Raw genomic sequence first — 17827 nt, 5'->3', positions numbered from 1 at the left:
CCCAGCCCTCCGGCCTCCAGCCCCGCACTCTTCCTGCAGCCCCCATGCGCGAGCGCACCTCCGAGGGCCTGTGACTATTCCCCAGCAGCGTGGCCTGTTGAAAGCCTCTCACAGTAACTGCCGTGGGAAAACCAATGACGAGGCGCCATAGCTGTGGCCGTGGAAGGGGCGGGGGCCAGGGGCCCGGCGTCGGTGGGTGGGGGCTGTTCTCAAAAGCAGCGGGGCCTGGTCCAGCAAGCCCATTGGCTTGGACCCCTGTGGGACCCCCACCCTCCTCCGTCACCTCCGGAGCCAGAGCGTTAACAGCACAAAGTTGCACAGGACATCGGCAAAGCCTCTCGGGCCTGCTGCCCACCATGCCGAGCAGAGGCCAGGCACGGAGAGCTGGACCTGCCACCGCCGCCACCTCCAGGGAGCCTAGGATGACACCGTGACTGCAGGAAGGCCCAGTCTGCCACTCGGCCCGCGCTCTCTCCATTACACTACCCTGCCTCTTCTCCATGAGAGGCAGCGGGGTGTAGTGGATAGAGCACGGGCTCAAGTCCCGGCTCCACCACTCACAGCTGTGTGACCCTGGGCCGTCACTCAACCTCTTGGAGCCAGAGAGGCCACGGGTGGTGGAGGGGCTCGGGGTTGTGCTTGCGCCAAAACCTACCTCACAGGGCTGTTGTGAGGCGAATGGGCTTGTGGGTGCTGAAATTCTTTGCCAACTGTCTGGTGCTCTGCAAGCATCCTTTATTACTGTTATTAACTACATTGATAACAATAATTGGGGAAGAACTACGTCTGGGCTGGGAACCATTGGCTCGGCTTGGTGCCTGTGCCTGGAAGCACTTAATAATCCCCAGAAACGGCCTCCATCCCTTCTTCACATCTCTCCCCCAAGAAAGAGACCTTTTAGAAGACAAGACCTCTCCCTGTCCAGAGAGAAGCCCTGGGTTTGAGCCCCCGACTGTCCCTTATGGCTGTGCAACCTCAGTTGGTTGTTCGCCGTCGCTGGGCTCAGAAGCCTCATTTTGTAAAACGAGGCTCCTCCAGCTGTGCCACCGGCGGCTTGGTGCACCCCACTTGCCACTGCATGAGGTTTTGGGCCCGAGACAGCCAACATCTGGATCAGACCTGGGGGGCCATTTTCTGCTGCTCAAAGCAAGTTGGAAGCCCAGGTGGGCTTGGAGCCTGCAGTCAGGAAGGGGATGGCTTACCCTCTGCTGCCGAGTCAAAGGCCGCAGAACTCCCCTCCATGGGGACAGGACAGGTCAGCCCGTTAGTGGGAGCCCCAGTGTGCCCTGGGCCTGAGCTCTTTTCTCCCATGGATGGACAGGAGCTGGATGGTGACAGCCCCCCAGCACTCCCCTGCCCCCACTCCCTAGGGCCGCCCCAAACAGCTTTGCCCGCGGCCTTGCCGGCAAGGTGGAAAGAGCACCAGGCTGGAGCCACACACCCGGCTCCCACCCCAGCTCTGCTCTCACAGGCTGGACGCGGAGATGACCTCTCTGAGCTGCCTCTCTGCCTGTGATGTGGGGGCATGAGGTCATGACCTCCCAGAGTAGTGGTGACAGCCAAGTGGGAAAGCAGCCCAGCTAGAACTGACACTTCGTGAATGCTCAGTCAATATTGGTTCTCTTGCGCCTTCCCCAAAATGCTTTCAGTGGCTCCCTGTTGAACCAAGCAAAGACCCAAGTCCAGTCCTCCACTTGGGCTGCACCAGGATCCAGCCTCCCTCCCGCCCCTCCTTGTGAGCCCTGAGCTTCAGCCACGCTGACCCGCTCCTGGGCACTGTCCCACCTCCCCACCTTCGCCCGGGCCGTGCCCCCGCCAGCCTGCCGGGCCCCTGGGGCTCTGTTGTCTTGTGTTGTTGCCCTGTGTGCCTGTCCACTCCCCTCAACCCCAATGAGCCTCTGAGCTCCTGGGGGACAGGGACTGCGGGGACCCTCCCTGAGGGCCCCGGGGCCTGGCACGGAGTTGCCCTCCACTGTGTCTGTCCATCAACCAAACGACTGGGCCCCGGGCAGGGGACCCCACCTTTGGTCAGTCTGTCCGCAGAGGGCTTGGGGCCCCATCCAAACCCTTCTGCCCCTGAGATGCAGCCTTTGAATGGAGGCTGCCCTACCCCACCCAGGAGCGGCCCTCGTCTCCCCGGGACCCAGGGTGCCCAGACTTCATCGCTGAGGTGGTGACCTCCCAGACCTCCCCAGTTTACAGAGGACAACGCTGAGGATCAGAGAGGAGAGGGCTGGCCTCGGGTCACACAGAAAATCAGAAGCAGACACCAGACTGGTTCCGGGTCCCCTCCTCCTCAGCCAGGGCCCTCTTTATCCACACCCCCTCCCCGTGCTCGCGTATTCTGAGGGTCTCCGTGGGAGCGTAGAGGACCCGGAGGCTACAAAATGGTGCCCAGAGGACCGTGGATGGTGAGGTCGTGGTGCCAGGCCCTGCCGAGGTCCCACACCCCAGGGCTCTCACCTCTGCCCCCACCCAAAGACCTCGCAGTTTCCTCTGAGGAAGCCTCTGTGCTTCCTCCACTAGGGCTGCCGCCGTGGTGTTAAGCTTTGCCCTCCGCGGGGGTCCTGGAGCTGGGCTGTGACAGCCCAGGGGGTGACCTGGTCCATTGTCCTTCCTCTGGCAGGAGGGGCCGCCAGGCTCTGAGGTCCTGGGAGAGGAGAGGGATTGCACAGTGAGGAGAGGGGAGGAGGGCAGGGCTGGGGTGCATGTGACCCTCTGTAAGACCATAAAGATGGCTTGTGGGTGGTGTGGGGGCTCTGCATGATAAATGTAACATGTGCCCATGGAAAATACAAAGAAGGAAGAAGCAGTGAACACGGTTCTGGGGTTCCAGCCCCAAGCCAGGCTCTGCTGAGGGAGACTAGTACTCAGAACCCGCCCCCAAGAGGCCCACAGTCTAGTGGGGTGGCAGGCCTGGAAGCAGCCCCAGGGAGACCGCAGGGGCATGTCAGAGGAGAGAGTTCCCCTCTCTCCCCTTGTGGGGGTCAGGGAAGGCCACCTAAGAGGAGGGGCATTGGTCCTGAGGCTTGAGGAGGAGGTTTTGGACAAGAGGTGGGGAAGGGCACTCAGGCAGTGGTAACTGTGAGCAAAGGAGAGGTGGGGGGCGGTGGGGAGGGGCCTGGGCACAAAGGCCAGGGGAGCCTTGCGTGCCCGCAGGGCAGAGGCCACGCGGCAGGACTCAGTGGTCAAGGGCCAGAAGGAGGCTGGCGTCTGACCCAAGGGCACTGACTGAGATGTTTGGACTTTGGGGAGCTATTGAGGGTGTCTGAGCTGGGGGACGGTGGTCAGAGCCAAGGCTGGGGGCACTGCTGGGGCACAGAGGGAGGGAGGACCAGAGGAGGAGGGTGATGCCCCCAACTCCTTGCTCAGATCTCATGCTGGGGCCTGGAGGACCACCCTGGGGCTCATGTAAGGCTGGGCAGGGGGCATGCTGTATCTTCACCCGTGTGCCCATGTCCCTGTGTCCCCGTGTTGTGGCCAGAGGGGTGTGGCCTCCCCATCTTCCTCCTCCCTCCTCCCTGCCTCGCAGTGCAGAGCTGCCAGCTCCCTGCCGTGATGGGAGTGATTAGATTAGAAGATGATATGGGGTCTGATTATCTTGGGTGGAAATTGGCCCCCTGTGCCTTTTTCCATCCTGCCCAGAGGTGGGGAGCGGCCTCTCCTGTTGCCACCCAGCGCTTTCCAGGGTGCGAGGGTGGGGTGTGAGGGCCTTGTTTCCTGGAGGGGAGTGGTGCATGACACAGGGTAGGCTTGAGAGACGGGAGAGTTCAAATCCGGGCTCTTCCCCTCACCAGCTGGTGACCCTGGGCAAGCCACCTTTCTCCGGGTGTCAGTTTCCTCCTCTAAACCGAGGGCCGGTGTGAGGAGTAATGAGATGATGGTGAAGGGCTTAGCACCATGCCTGCACGGAGTTTACTGTCACTGCCGTCTACACTGTGAGTGCGGTGAAGTGTGTTCATCCCTCACCTTTAGATCTGTAGGGCCCCACCCCGTGACCTCCGTTTCCTCCTTTGTCCAACATTGCTGACTTTTAACACCCCCTCCTGCAGCCCCCACACAAGCTGAGCCGCTGCACGAGGAAGCATTTTGTCAGCAAGTTATGGTCATTACCAAGCTCCTGTTCTTGGGCCCACTTCTCCCTGTTTGTGCCCCTTGGCGGGTGGGTGGGCTCCAGGGTCTGCCTGTGATGGGGAGACACCTGCCAAGGCTGCTCCGCCTGGAGTCTGTGTCCGAGCTCATCCTGTGGTCCCCGCTATTCCCCGCCCAGGGACAGAAGAGCCCTGTCCTTCTGTCCTGGGAATGGCCAAGGAGCCAGCTAAAGGGCTCGTTGTCTGAAAATCTGGGTTCTGTTACGGCTCGCTGGGCTTCGTGCCCTCTCAGGAAGCCTTCGTGACTTGGTTTACCCATTGGTGGATGGACAGACTGACCTGTACCTGCTTTAAAGGAACTCACTGGAGTGTCTGTCTGTCTGTCTGTAAAGCACTTTAAGATCCTGAGATCCTGGAGGCCAAGAGGCTAGAACACCACACACATGCACACACACACACGCATGCACACACACATACACATACGTGCACACATGCGTGCACATGCACACACACACAATCTCAAGGTATCCCTCAGCTCCTAGAAGGAAAGAGAAGGAGTGGGGGAAGCCTCTTGAGAAGTGAGAATGGATTCCTCTTAAGGAAGGTGCCCAGAATCCTGACTCCTACATTCTCTACACGGTTCTTCTAAGGTTGTTGGCCTGACTGCAGGTCTGAAGCACGTTGGAAAACAAAGAGAAGGCCGTTAGAGACAAGTGACCCCGAACAGGGAGAAGTGGCAATCGGTCTTGAGGGGTAAGAAGGAAAAATTCTGAAAATCATAACAGGGGTCAAGAAGCAAGTCATCTAGGCCATTTAGTGTCAAGGGTCAGAGGCCGTGGTCGTCGGGGCCCTCAGACCCTGTCTGGTAGACAGCTCTTACTGTGCGGCCTGAGGAGGGCCTGAGCCACTGTGCCAGGCTGGGACCGGGTTCTTCCTTCTCTCTTGAAGAAGGAAATATGACTGCGTTGTAGAGAGCTTTCTACCCAGAGTGGTAAAAATTAAAATCAGGAAAAAATGGGTGCCTGATGGGCCAAACTTCACATATCTAGATTCTTTACTAAAGAAAGAAACTGAGGGCCTGAGGGGGCCTCTGCAGGTGCTCTGAGCCTTCTGCAGGTGACACCACTCGGGCCCAGTCGGCTGGACGTGCCAGCTCTCTTTGTGAGTGGCCCGTCTGTTCTGTGTGGGCTACCAGGCAGGACGCAGTGGCCATGCGTCTCCAGCGCCAGCCTGAGGATGGAGGGCCAGCAACGCCGCGCCTCCTGCTGTCAAAACTGTGCTGTCGTAGCTGCTGTCCGCTTCCCGGGCCAGGTCCCAGTCGCCCTCCCTGGGGTCACTCGTTTCCCCAAAGAGGCCACAGCTTCAGTGGATTTACTTTTTTCTTTTTTTGTATTTTTTTTCCAATTTTTTTTATCATGGTAAGATATACATAACATAAAATTGACTGTTTTAACCATTTTTAAGAGTGCAGTTCTGTGGCATTAAGTACATTCATACTGTTATGCAGCCGTCCCCTCCATCCATCCACAGAACTCCTTCCATCTTGCAAAACTGAAACGCTGTAGCCATTGAACACTAGCTCCCCGCACGCCCCTCCCCCAGCCCTGGCAACCCCCATTCTGCTTTCTGTCTCTATGAATCTGACGTGCAGACGCGTCGTGCGTACTCCACATGCACAGACTCCTTCATGTGGACAGACCACGTGTTCAGTGAGTTTGTCTTTGCATTTTGTCGTCACTCTGCCACGTTGCTCCCCGAGCCTGCATGATGGAGTGGCCAGCCTGAGAGGAGCAAGAAGACTCTCTTTTCAAACAGAAGCTGACACAGAAACCCCAGAGATGAATACAAGTGGAGCCACTCCGACCGAAGGCCCCTCTCGCTCCCCACAGCTGCCCCTCCTGCCCCTCGAGAGAATTCCAGGGCCCTTTGGAACTCAGTTTGAAAAATCTAAAATTCTAGGAAAGAGCTCTTAACTTTTCTTGCACCATGGACCCTGGCGCAGCCTGGTTCAGTATGTGCCACCCCTACTCGGAATAATGCTTTGAAATGCATAAAATAAAATATATTGGCACATAAAAGAAGCCAGTTATATTGACACAGCTAAAGTGATTAAGAAAATGTGTGGTATATTAACGTCTGTGCTTCTTCATTAGCACACTAGATAACAAGATCCAGCTGTCAGTCTAACAGCTGCCTTCATTGTAAGATAAGGATGAGCATAAATGAGCACAACGGCTGGAAAGTGATATGGAGAAAACTTGGGATTTTTGTAATGCGTGTAATGGCATTGTGGGCACCACTAACACTCCTGAGGTTTGTTGCCTGTGTTCATCATGGGGGAACATGCTAAATTTCAGTTAGACGTTTGTGAAAATAAAGAGCCATTGTTTTCTCATCCAAGTTTGCAGAGCCCTGAGTTCTCTCCCCAAATTGTTGGGAGGGGGTGGACCCCATTTTAGGCAGTCCTGTCTAGGGCTTAGTTGGCATTTCTTTGCTGGTCACAGAATTAAGCAGGATGAGATCTAGCCCTAGATCCTATTGATAAGGAAAGGAGAGGGTGGTCCCTGCGTGACCTGTGAGGGTGGAGAGGAGGAAGGAGGGAGACAGAAGGAGGAAGCGACTCTCCAGGAGAGGGTAGTGGGTGGTGGGCCTGAGCTGTTTAGGGGCCTGATAACTGAGATGCAGCAGTGTTTGAGCCCCATGGCCATCACAGCGCTGTCCCAAGGAGAAATCATCTTCAGAGGACCCACCACACATACATAGTTTGAACCTTAACCATGGGTGATGCCCTGGGACCTCAGCAGGCAAAGAGACGGGAGCTGACTTGGACGGAGGTCCTTCCACTCCTATGGGGAGGGGGCTTGGGCTCATGCAATGGTAACTTGGCTTTTGTCCCCTTCCCCAGGAACCCATGTGATGGAGGGCTCTGGACGGATGGTGGTGACTGCTGTGGGTGTGAACTCTCAGACTGGCATCATCTTCACCCTGCTGGGGGCTGGCGGCGAGGAGGAAGAGAAGAAAGACAAGAAAGGTAAGCCCAACCCCCCTGCAGACCAGGAGAGGAGCTCTTAAGGCCACATTTTTTTGATGTTTATTCATTCACTCAACAAAATAGTTACTGAGTGCCTTTTATGTCCACACCCTGTGCCAACAGCCACCTCCTGCATCCTTGAGGTCCTGCTCAGGCAAGGAGGGCTCTGTCTGTTCCATCTCCAGGGTCTTGTCCCAGTCTCTGTCTTGTCCAGTCATGTCATGGAAGCCCCTCCTTCCCCCTGGGCCAAGTCAAGGGTGCTGAGCACTTTTTTGAGTCTCCAGCCTCAAGTGTGACCTAGTCCCATCATCACCCCTGATATCGAGTAGAAATCCCCACCCAGGCATATTCCTGCCACTGTTCTCAACTCCAGTGAGGCAGAGCTACAAATTCACCCAGCACAGACTCGCCCCAGATGTGGACAGAGGAGCCTCCGAGGTGGCCAAACACTTGGCTCCAAGTCAACTGCTGTGAGCCCCCCCTTAACCCCCCAGATCTGCCACCTCACCTGAGTTCTTGCTCCTACTCCCCCTTAGAAACAATATTCCTTCTTCTCTGGGCTCCTCATCAGTGCAGCAGGCTGGCAGCCTGGGCCACAAGTGCCTCTCAGAGCAGAGGGAGTAAAGCTTAGAAGACACAAGAAGCCCAAAAACCATCAGGCTGGTCGCAAATCCAAAGGCTCAGGCACAGCTGCCTCCTTACCCAACACCCACACTCAGTCTCAGGGACAACCCCTCTCACATCCTCAGTCTTTTGTCTTGTCTCCTTCCCCACACTCCAGAGGAAGAACTCCAACACCCAGACCTTCTGGAGTCCAGGGGAAGGAGACGAGATAGCACATGGCCCCTCCCTGAGTTTTAGGGGCAGCCCTGCCCTCCAGCTCTCAGAGGCCAGCCAGGCACAGAGCCTGGGTCATGATCAAAGGTTACTTGTTCCCAAGGGTGAAACCCATTTTCTAGTGAAGTCCCCCTAAGATTATGGCTGCCCACCAGCAGGAACAATGGAGCGAAGCTGTGATCTGGGAAATCCAGAGGCCGGAGAGAGAAAGGGGAGAGCTGAGGTTGAAACTGAGGACAGAGTCCTGGCCAAGAGGCCCATAGGGTATCAGGACAGTGTCCGCACAATGACGTAGAACCTGTGGCCCCAGGGTGCAGGCAGTTGGGCAGATATGGGCAGTTGGGCAGGATACGGCAGCCTTTGCCTGTTTCCTTGGCCTCACTGGGGACTGGATGAGGGGCAGAAGCCCCCAGAAGCTCCCACAGGCCAGACCTGTATTTTTGAAAATACCAGTAGGAAGACAGGCGTCTCCTGCCCCAAAGCACAGGTCGGGTCCCTTGCTGAATGCATACCTGCACCCCAGTGAGACGGGGGTGTCAGTGTAGAGGGAGGAGGTGGAATGTGGAGGGGACATGGGAGGAAGATGGGGGTCTGTGCAGCCTCTCGGGCCCCTGTGAGCAGCATGGCCAGGGCTGGGTCCCCTCAGCAGTCCCACTCCATCACTCCACCAGGGACATTGCTTAGAGCTCACCAACCATAGGTCCCCATTTCAGGATGAGCCTGGGCGTACAAGTGTGTGTGCATGAATGTGTGTGTGCACACGTGTGCACGCGTGCACAGATGAGGCTGTGTGCTTCACCTTCATTAACATGTCTCAAAAATCATCACACAGGTGTGAAGAAGGGGGATGGCCTTCAGCTACCAGGTACAGTAAGACACCCCTCAGGGTAGATGTGGCTTTTACAAGTAGCAGCAGCCTTTGACCACAGAGCCCTGGCCCCAGACCCCCAGCACACAGCTGGAGGAGGCTACATGATGGCTGGAGGCTTGGCGCCACCAGACCCTCCACTGTGCCGCCGTGTGATGCCAGCCCCACAGGACCGGCCAGCACCCCTCTCTGCCTACTTACCCTTCAGGTGCTTCCCCGGCCGGCCAGTGTGCATGGCACCACCACCGTCTCCACACGACCCTCAGCCCCGCTCACCACCACATGACCCCACAGCCCTGCCACCCCCACTGCACCCCACACAGCCCATCCTGGCTTCCCCTTACCACACGGCGTGTCCACCTCACCCAGCAGTGTCTCTTCCCTCTCCTTCCCCCAGAACCCCTTTCCCCACCCCAAGAAGGAACAACAAGAGTGAATTTGACCATCTCATGTCATTTTTAGTCTCTAAATTAAGGAAAACTCACTAGTATCGCCTCTGTCTCATGTGCAAAATGTAACATGCTCGATGTCACCTTTTAAATGGTGGGGCACCTCATATGGGGGTTAGCAAGGCAGTCTTTAGGGTGCTGGTTAGGGAAGGAAGAGATGCCCATGGGCAGTGGCCTGAGTCGAGGGCTTGAATCCTGCTAAGTCACCACCATCGACAGATGTTCTGCCGGTACACAGAGATGGTGGTCACAGCAAACACCCGTTCCGAGTGGCTGGTGCCTGTACTGTACCGGTTGTTGAATGTTTTGAATTGACTCCTGGCCATGGGCCCCTCTGGCCCTGATGGGCAGCCAGACCCCCTCTCCTCATGGAACCCTCTCTGAGGGGGACCCGCCTGATTGGTTATGCCAACAGGGTGCATACATCCAGACCTCAACACAGAACAGTTCCATCCCGCCTAACCGCGTTGGTCATCCTCCATGTTTTATTTCAAAGACCCTCCATGTCTGAGTTTTCTCCCCCGACTTCTGTGGCATGTCTATGGGAACATTTCACACACACCACCCCCCCGCCCGGCCCACCGCCCAACATGAGTTTCTTAATTTCCAAGGGAGACTTTTTTTTTTAGGAGTATAGTCATTATTTCCCACAAGTTGGTTCATGTCTTTATTGTTGTTGCTGTTTGCATTGTTACGTTTCTCCATTGTGACACACTGCATTTTCATCCCTCCCACCCCCGCAGCGGCCGATGGCGCGGCAGGTTCAAATGCTGCAGATAGTGCAAATACCAGCCTAGTCAATGGTACGTCTCCGATGGCGAGCTCTCGGTCTCGGGTGGATGGGCGTCTCTCTCCTCCACCCCAACTCTGTGCTTGCCTCTCCCTGGTCTGGACCACACAGATCTCGGATGTGCATGGGCAGCCCTGGGACAGTCATCCTCTCACGTGGGGCAGGCGCTTAAGAGAGGAGCCGCCACCCGGGAATCAGCTCCACACCCGCGTGTGGCTGCCGAAACGGCACTGGCTCCTGTAGGGCCCTTGACCCCCGGTGGAGCCCAGGACAGGGACATGACCTTGGCTTCAGATCTGGCCCGCAGGAAGCAGCATCCCGCCCGGTGTGGCCCTCTCCTAAGCACTTTCCTGGCCCCGGCTTTGGGAAGAAGGCCTGGGGTCAGGACCTGGGCTGAAGCTGGCGTCTGGGTCCCCGGTGAAGGCTCCAATCCTCGACTCTAAAATTCCCTCAAGGCAGGGGACCCAGGCCGGCGTTCAGCTCCTTGGCCCCACCCCGTAGCATGGCTGAGCCACTGGTAGACATTTCTTCCTCTTCTCTTTCACGGAGCGGACGGGCAAGGGGTTCACTTGGGCTCGGGCCGAGCTCCGTCCCTCGGATGTAGACTGGGGATTCTTGCTGTTGCCTGTGCTGGAGCGTTTGTCCTGAGTCTCTGCATTCTTGCTAGCCCCCTCGGGGGTGGGGGGCTCAGGGGCCTGCCACTGTACCTGGAGTCTGCATCCTAATCTCTTTACACCCAGGCAGGAAGGAATTCCATGCACTTGCCTCCAAGCCTTTAGAAGATTTCTTATTTCTATACCCTCCCATCTTCAGAGTGATAAGGCGTCTGTTTACTCAGATACGTCCCCTGTCCTCAAATTAGGTGACATGAGAGTCACCCAGGCTGCTCCTGAACTGCTGAGAGCTGTTAGGGCTCAGTCATGAAACCATTGCCCCTGAGAATCGAAGGGAGGGGAGAAGCCTTTTTTCCGGCGTCACTGCATGCCTGGCACCAGGTCCCTCACCCATCGTATCATCTACTCCTCACCTCTCCCGGAAAACGTGGAGATTGTGGCCCACCTCATCCTCCCATCCCCTGCCCCAGAGCTCAGGCTGAGCCACCTGGGTTCAGAGTGACAAAGATGGAAGCTCTCAGGGTGCGTCAGGGGCTGGGCTTCTGTGAGCGGTGCCTTCCTTGCCAGGAAGGCTAATTCGGGTGTGGGTCTATTTCAGGCGCAGGAGGAAGGAGGACAGCTTGGGGCGTGGGAGGTGTCGTGCGTCAGGGAGGGGTGGCAGAGGTATGACGGGGAGAACAACGTGGGCAAACCCACGGCGGGGGAGGAACAGGAGGTGGCGTTCTGCTCCCCCGGGCGGTGAGCCTGCTGGGCTCCGTGAACGTATAGACGGATGCTGGTCCCCAAAAAAGGGCAGCTTCACTTCCAAACTGTAGCCGAAAACTCCAAATATCCCAAGAAAAACTGCAGGAAAGATGAGGCGCTGCCATCTCACGGCCGCCTCCGCTATACCAGGCACCTCGCCAGCATCTCATGCTCACCGTCTCTTTTAATCCTCATGACAACCCTGTGATGCAGAATTTATTGCCCCACTTTAAAGATGAGGAAACTGAGGCTCAGGGAGATCAAGACGCTAGCCCAAGGTCACAGAGCTAGAAAGTGGCAGAGCTGGGATTTGAACCCAGGCCTGGCTGGCTCTGAAGTGCCTGTTCCTCTTCCTGATCCAGGATGTCCCAATGGAGTATGTCTTGTAAACTTCACAAGGATATTAAGAGGTCTTCCCCCAAAGAAAAGGTTCCTCTGGTCACAGATGCTTAAAAACCACTGGATAGAATTTGTTTCTTCCTCGTTGCGGGACTTCTCAGAGCCTTGAATGTGCTGGTGTGTAGTGGAGAGTTATAGAGCCATGCAGGGATTCCCAGGCTGAGCTGGCTGCAAGACCCTTCCCGCCTGAATCTTGTGGGATTGGTGCACTCCCATTATATACTTTGGAAAACAGTGCTCTAGGCCGTTGCTACTCAAAATGTGATTGGAGGACCAGAAGCCTGGGCATCTCCTGGGAGCTTGTTAGAAATGCAGAATCTCAGGCCCCTCCCCAGACCTACTGGATGAGAATCTGCATTCTAACAAGCTCTCCAGGCTCCAGAGTGCCTTAAAGGCTGAGAGGCGCTGGGCTGAGCCTTGGTGAGTGAGAGAATTAACTGTTCCTGTCCCCTCTTTCCTCTGAGCCAAATCAGGGTGACTTGGATATGAACTCTGGTGGCAGTGGTCCCCACCCCCCCGCCCTGCCTCCATTCCCCCACAACCCTCTCAACTGAAAGGGGGGTGCGTTCCATCCATCTTGGTGGCGTTATGATTGTCATTATTACTTTATTATTTTCTTTTACATTTACTGATAAATCACTATTTAAGACATCACCTCTAATCACGATTAATAACACATCACTCACCTCCGGACACTTACGCGGCACTGCACAAGGCTTTTCATAAGCATTGTCCCATTTCACGGAGGAAGAAATAGAGGCGCAGGGGAAGAGAAGTGACTTTCCCAGGTCTCTTGGCTTGTGGTCTGTCTCCCCAAAGCTTGCCATCAGATCACCTCGCGGGGGGTCCCTCACGTCCATGCTTTCCACACCCACGTCCCTCACGATGCAGGAAGATAACAGACTCGTGGAAAAGCTGCATCTGGCATCTGATGCAGAGAGGGGCCTGTTCTCCTGTTCCTGTCTCCACCCCTGTTCCCCGTCTTGGGTCCTGTCCTCCATCCCAGCTCCCCTGAAACATAGCCCGTCCTCCTGGTCCCACGTGGGGCGGAGCTGGCTGTCCCACCACAGTTCCGGCACCAGGCGGGCTCCAGTTTGGCTGAGGAGAGCCCCAAATCAGTCCCTTGGTTCCGAGAAACCAGGCCATCTGCACTGAAGCATCCCCAGAACACCGCTCCATTCCTCAAATATACTCATTGGTGATCATTTTTCTGGCCATGTGTTCACTATGGAAATAAAAGAGGAAATTGCTAGCTTGGTTAATGGGCACGCACACACGGGCTATTGCATCTGATAATATGCAGCACAAATGAAGGCCCTTTGTGCATCTGAAACTAGCTATTGAAGCGGGCCCTCTGGTCCCTTTAGCCCAGTTAGTAAAATTATTTTAAAAAATAAAAATAATTGTTGTGGTTCATTCCTGTTTGCTCTAAAAAGCCTTTTCTGTTTTGTTTTTCAATCCAGTAAAAAAAAAACTTGCAATAGAGCAACGGAGGCCTTTCTCCTTAACCCCCGGGTGGGTCTCTGGCCCTGCACTTCCCTGGAGAGGTGGCCTGGGGCTGGGATCCCGGAAAGCCACTTCTCCCCTCTGAGTCACCTATAACATGGCTGTGGTGATGGTGACGACGGTGTTTATGGAACTAATAGTGCAGCCACAGGGTTATCATCAGGATGCTCCATAGAGGGGGGCTGCCTTGGAAGCTCCCTGGGCCTCAGTTTCCTCATCTGTAAAATGAGAGTGATGAAAATCCACCCCCACCCCCTTTACAGGGTGTGGGGAAGACAGACAAGAGATGACACTTGCAAAAGCCTTTCACCCTGCAAAAGGCTGATTGGGCAAGTGGTCATTACCAAGGCAACTTTTAGGAGCTCTGGGAGGAAAGTTGCATCCCCATTTCACAGAGGTGGAAGCTGAGGCTGGGAGAGGTAAAGCCACACAGCTGGTCGGTGTCCAAACAGGGCCTTCTGGAACCCAGTCCCACCAGCGCCACCTCCACACCCCTCCCCTGGACTCCGCGGGCTGAGGGGCGGCTGCGTTCTCCCTGACTAGGGCAGAAACATACACACACTTTGGGGCCAGCTCTCCATTCACTTGCTGAGACCCAGGCCGGCCGTCTCCCTCTCTGAGTGTCAGTTTCTCGTCTGTAAGTGGGGGGAATACAGGAGCCCCTTCGTGGGGCTGTGGTGAGGACTCAGTGGAATTGTGGAGGTCATGTCTGCCCCAGCACACGGTGATTTCTCCTGGAACGTGAGCTGTGACAGCAGACGTTTCACAGCAGACATCCAAGGGTGGCCGTCCTTCTCAGATTCCTCCCAAGATGGCAAGGCCAGCGGACAGAGCTCCCGGTGAGCTGGGTGGCTGGAAGGGCCTCCCCTCTCAGCGGTGCTACCAGGCAGTGGCCACCAGTACCCCCCACACTGAGAGCCCAGCCCACAAACCTCTGGCCAGGACTGGGGAGGGGACCTCCCAGGCATCCCTGATTAGGGGGTGGGGAGCCCCAAACTCAGCCATTTCCCCAGCACTGGGCAGCTTCATGCCCTGATATGTGGGGCTGGGGTGTACCCCGGGGAGCCCACCAACCTGACTTTTCCTGCAGCCCATCAACCTCGGAATAAAGAGCACGCAGCCAATGGAGGGAGGGGTCAGCAGCTTCCCCTTGGGAGCCAGGGTGCTCCCACCAAGCCCCCTGGACACACTTAGGGACCCTCAGAGCCACTGCTGGAGAGCCCCTGCCAGCCCTTTGTACGGGTCACTCCTGTTGGGGCTGGGCAGGGGGCTGTCCATGCCGTGGCCACACACCCCTTCAGAAGGCAAAGGAGAGAGTAGAACCAGCCCTCCTAGAGACAGAAACCAGGGCACACAGTGACCAAACTCCTCCTGGTCTAGAATCCCTCTCTCTCTCTCTCCTGTTTCTCTCCGCCTCCTCTCAGCCCACAAAAGGCACCAACTGAGTTAATCACCGGGGACCTGAGAACTCCCAGTCCTGCTTCCTGCCAGCCTACTCTGGTCTCTTTTACCCTCAAAGGCTGTCGTTTAATCTGTAAGACGCTCAGGGCCAAGATAGTTCCTATAGAAGCTCTCTCTCCGAGCCCCAGACAATCAAGACAGGCCCTGCAGCCCACACGGTGGCCGGGTTGCTCTTCTCTCGGGGGCCTGGCCCAACTCGGCTTGGCCCTTCCTTCATCTGTGACATGAGTGTCCGTGGCCCTGTTGCCTCTTCGTGATGACCGATGTGTGTTGTCTGTTCTCTGTTGTCTGTTCAAATTCTTTGTCGTGTAGGTAAAATGCAGGATGGCAATGTGGACGGCAGCCAGAGCAAAGGTAACCCTTTTGTATTAACCGGCTTCTGTGGTCCCCGCAGCCCCTCCCCACTGCCTGTGAGAGCCACGCCAGAGGCAGACACATCCGCACCTGTGGGTGCCTGACGTCTTTAGGGCGGTAGCTATGATTCACGTGGTGCCAGGCCAAATGGAGGCATCACCCGGCAAGGACAGGGGACACTCGCAGGCCAGTTTCTCCCCAGCCTTTGAGCTATGCTGCCCATTTAGCTGAAGACTTGAAGCTGGTTTTTGAGATCCTTAGGAGCTAAGGGGTAGGGCCCCTGGCCCACCAATCAGGCCTGCACTGAAGGAGGAGGGGACTTGGCACCCAGGGACAAGGGCGCCCTCTTTTACCTTTTAAGCCTCCCTTTTTGTCCCTCCTGTCTGGTGACTAATATCTTAACAACATGGCCCAGGGACCAACTGAGTAACGCCCAAGCATATGTGTCTTGTCTGAATGTGGGAAAAGCCGAGAGGCCATTTGGGGAAGGGTCTGTGGGCTTGTTCAGGCCCAGAGGGGACCCCAGCCCACTCCTGCTGGAAATCCAGGGTGGAGCCGTGTCACTCTCTGCTGAGTCCTGGATTCTAGGTCCAAGGCAGCCAGTGGCCCTGGGACCAGGGTCTCCAGCTGTAAGAGGCAGACCCCCCACCACAGGGCTTCTGTGCCAGCCATGCGGGGGCCCAGGGGGGAGTAAGTGTGCCAGCACACTGCCCTGGGCAGGCAGGGTGGGCGCCCGCATCCCCACCCCGCAGGCTGACCTGCGTGTGCCTGTGTGTGTCTGTGTTTGTATACACGTGTGTGCTCTGCCCCTTGCAGCCAAACAGCAGGACGGGGCTGCTGCCATGGAGATGCAGCCCCTCAAGAGTGCCGAGGGCGGCGACGCCGACGACAAGAAGAAGGCCAACACGCACAAGAAGGAGAAGTCGGTGCTGCAGGGCAAGCTCACCAAGCTGGCGGTGCAGATCGGCAAGGCGGGTGAGGGCGCGGCCCCGGCGGATGGCGCGGTGTGGGACGCAGGGCCTGCAGGGGACCCCAGGCGGGGCCCTGCCCCAAGCTGGGCCTCCATCGCCTCATCTGCAAGGAGGGGGCTTGCATGAGATGGCCCCTGAGACCCACCTTCTCTACACACAGCAATCAGGCTGAGTCCTTAGGTGGCAGGTGCTCCGTCAGCACTTGGAGGGGCCGAACACGAGCGCCGCTAAGAAGCCCGGGCTCCAGGGTCAGACTGCCCGCGTGCTTGTCCAGCTACGGCTCTGAGCGCATGGCAAGCGGCAACTCCACCTGGCCCTGAGCCTCCGCCTCCTGGTCTGTGATGTTGGGGTGCTGGTCCCTACTGCACAGGCTGCTGTGAGGATTCAAGGAGGTTCTGTACGCAGAGCGCTTAACACCTGGCGGGTATGGTGGCTGGAGAGGGGCAGATCCTGCAGGGCCTGGAGTTTGCAGCTCGGGCCCTCTCCTGAGGACAGTGGGAGCCGTGGAAGAGATTTGAGCAGGGAGGGCAGGCACGGATTGGGCTCTATAATGACGGCTCTGGCTGCAGTGCAGAGGACAGGTTGAAGGGGTCGAGGGCAAGGCCAGGAGCCCAGGGAGAAGCCCCTTGTCTGAGCCTCGGCACAGAAAGCCGGGCCTCCCGGCTGAGCGAGTAGCTGCAGGTAATGGCTGGTGCCGGCCCCTCTGGCCAGGGAGCCCAGCCCAGCCTCAAGGTGAGCCCTGGCCCGTCTGACATGGCCACGGCCTCCCCTCTTGGGTAAGGACGTGGCAAACACCGAGGCCTCCCCACCTGGCTGCTGGCTCCTCCGCGGCTGTCTCCGGCTCTAATTATAGGCACCACCGCAGCGTGGAGAAGGGAGGCAAATTATGGGCTTGGCTGTCTATATTGAAACTCGGGGGCCTGGTGACAGCTCCCGGCTGCTGGGAGCTTGGCTTCCCAGCCCTGGACTGTCAGCTGGGGACGGAGCTGCCCTGAGGCTCTGAAACTGGAGGTAGGGGAGGGGCGGTGATGGGCCCAGGGGTTTCCTCCATCCCCGCCATGGAGAAGACTCCATGGAAACATGGCCCTGGGGGGCAGGGAAGGAAGCAATGAGAACAACCCCACGGCCATCAGAGTCCTCACTCATCTCCCCCCACCCCCCACCCCGCTCCTCAGCCCTGCCAGGAATGGAGTTCAGAGTCAAGCCCTTCTGGGTTCACGTCCCACCTCGGCTTCTCTCTTAGGCTGAACTCCCTGAAAGCAGAGCCTGAGATGGGTGGGCACGGGATTTTCAGGGGGGTGCTCTCGGGTGAGACCAGTAAAGCATAAGGAGTGCGCCAGGGCTGGGAAGGAGCTAGATACAGCTGAGGTTTCCAGAGAAATCCCAGTGTCCAGCTGACCCCACGGGGAGCTCTGGAGCGTGAGTGCCTCTGCAGGGTCTGTCCAGCCTTGCAGCAAGGGGGCCAGGCTCTTGGACCGCCACATCAGCCATTGGATATTAGCTGTCACATGGCCCGCCCAGGCACTTCCTGACAAGGAGACTCCAACCGCCAAGCACGCTCCTCCTCTGCAGAGGCTGCAGGTGTGCACAAGGCACAGCACCTGCGGCAGGTGGGCTGGGCACACCAAACTGGCCAGAGGGACCCAGGGGATCCAGGCAGGTAGCCATCTGCAGTTGCTAACTCTCCGGCGCCTGCTTGCCCTGTGGCCTTG

The 17827-nt window shown here is 57.3% G+C and overlaps 1 protein-coding gene across 3 annotated transcripts in view; it reads left to right on the top strand.

The window, feature by feature from the left end:
* ATP2B2 (ATPase plasma membrane Ca2+ transporting 2) overlaps positions 1-17827 on the top strand; it is a 305152-nt gene that overhangs the window by 234950 nt on the left and 52375 nt on the right. For all 3 annotated transcript variants that reach the window (XM_087431489.1, XM_087431490.1, XM_004443588.3), the window contains exons 6-10: positions 6997-7122; positions 8792-8824; positions 10020-10079; positions 15103-15144; positions 15961-16119. In XM_087431489.1, coding sequence (XP_087287615.1) covers positions 6997-7122; positions 8792-8824; positions 10020-10079; positions 15103-15144; positions 15961-16119 — 420 coding nt within the window. The remainder of the gene's footprint in view (positions 1-6996; positions 7123-8791; positions 8825-10019; positions 10080-15102; positions 15145-15960; positions 16120-17827) is intronic.

The sequence above is a fragment of the Ceratotherium simum genome, chromosome 5, assembly GCF_057802395.1.
Source record: "Ceratotherium simum simum isolate JZ-2026a chromosome 5, ASM5780239v1, whole genome shotgun sequence".
In the NCBI taxonomy this organism is placed as follows: domain Eukaryota; kingdom Metazoa; phylum Chordata; class Mammalia; order Perissodactyla; family Rhinocerotidae; genus Ceratotherium; species Ceratotherium simum.
The sequence above is the reverse complement of the archived record's forward strand: the minus strand, read 5'-3'. Positions and strand labels throughout refer to the sequence as shown.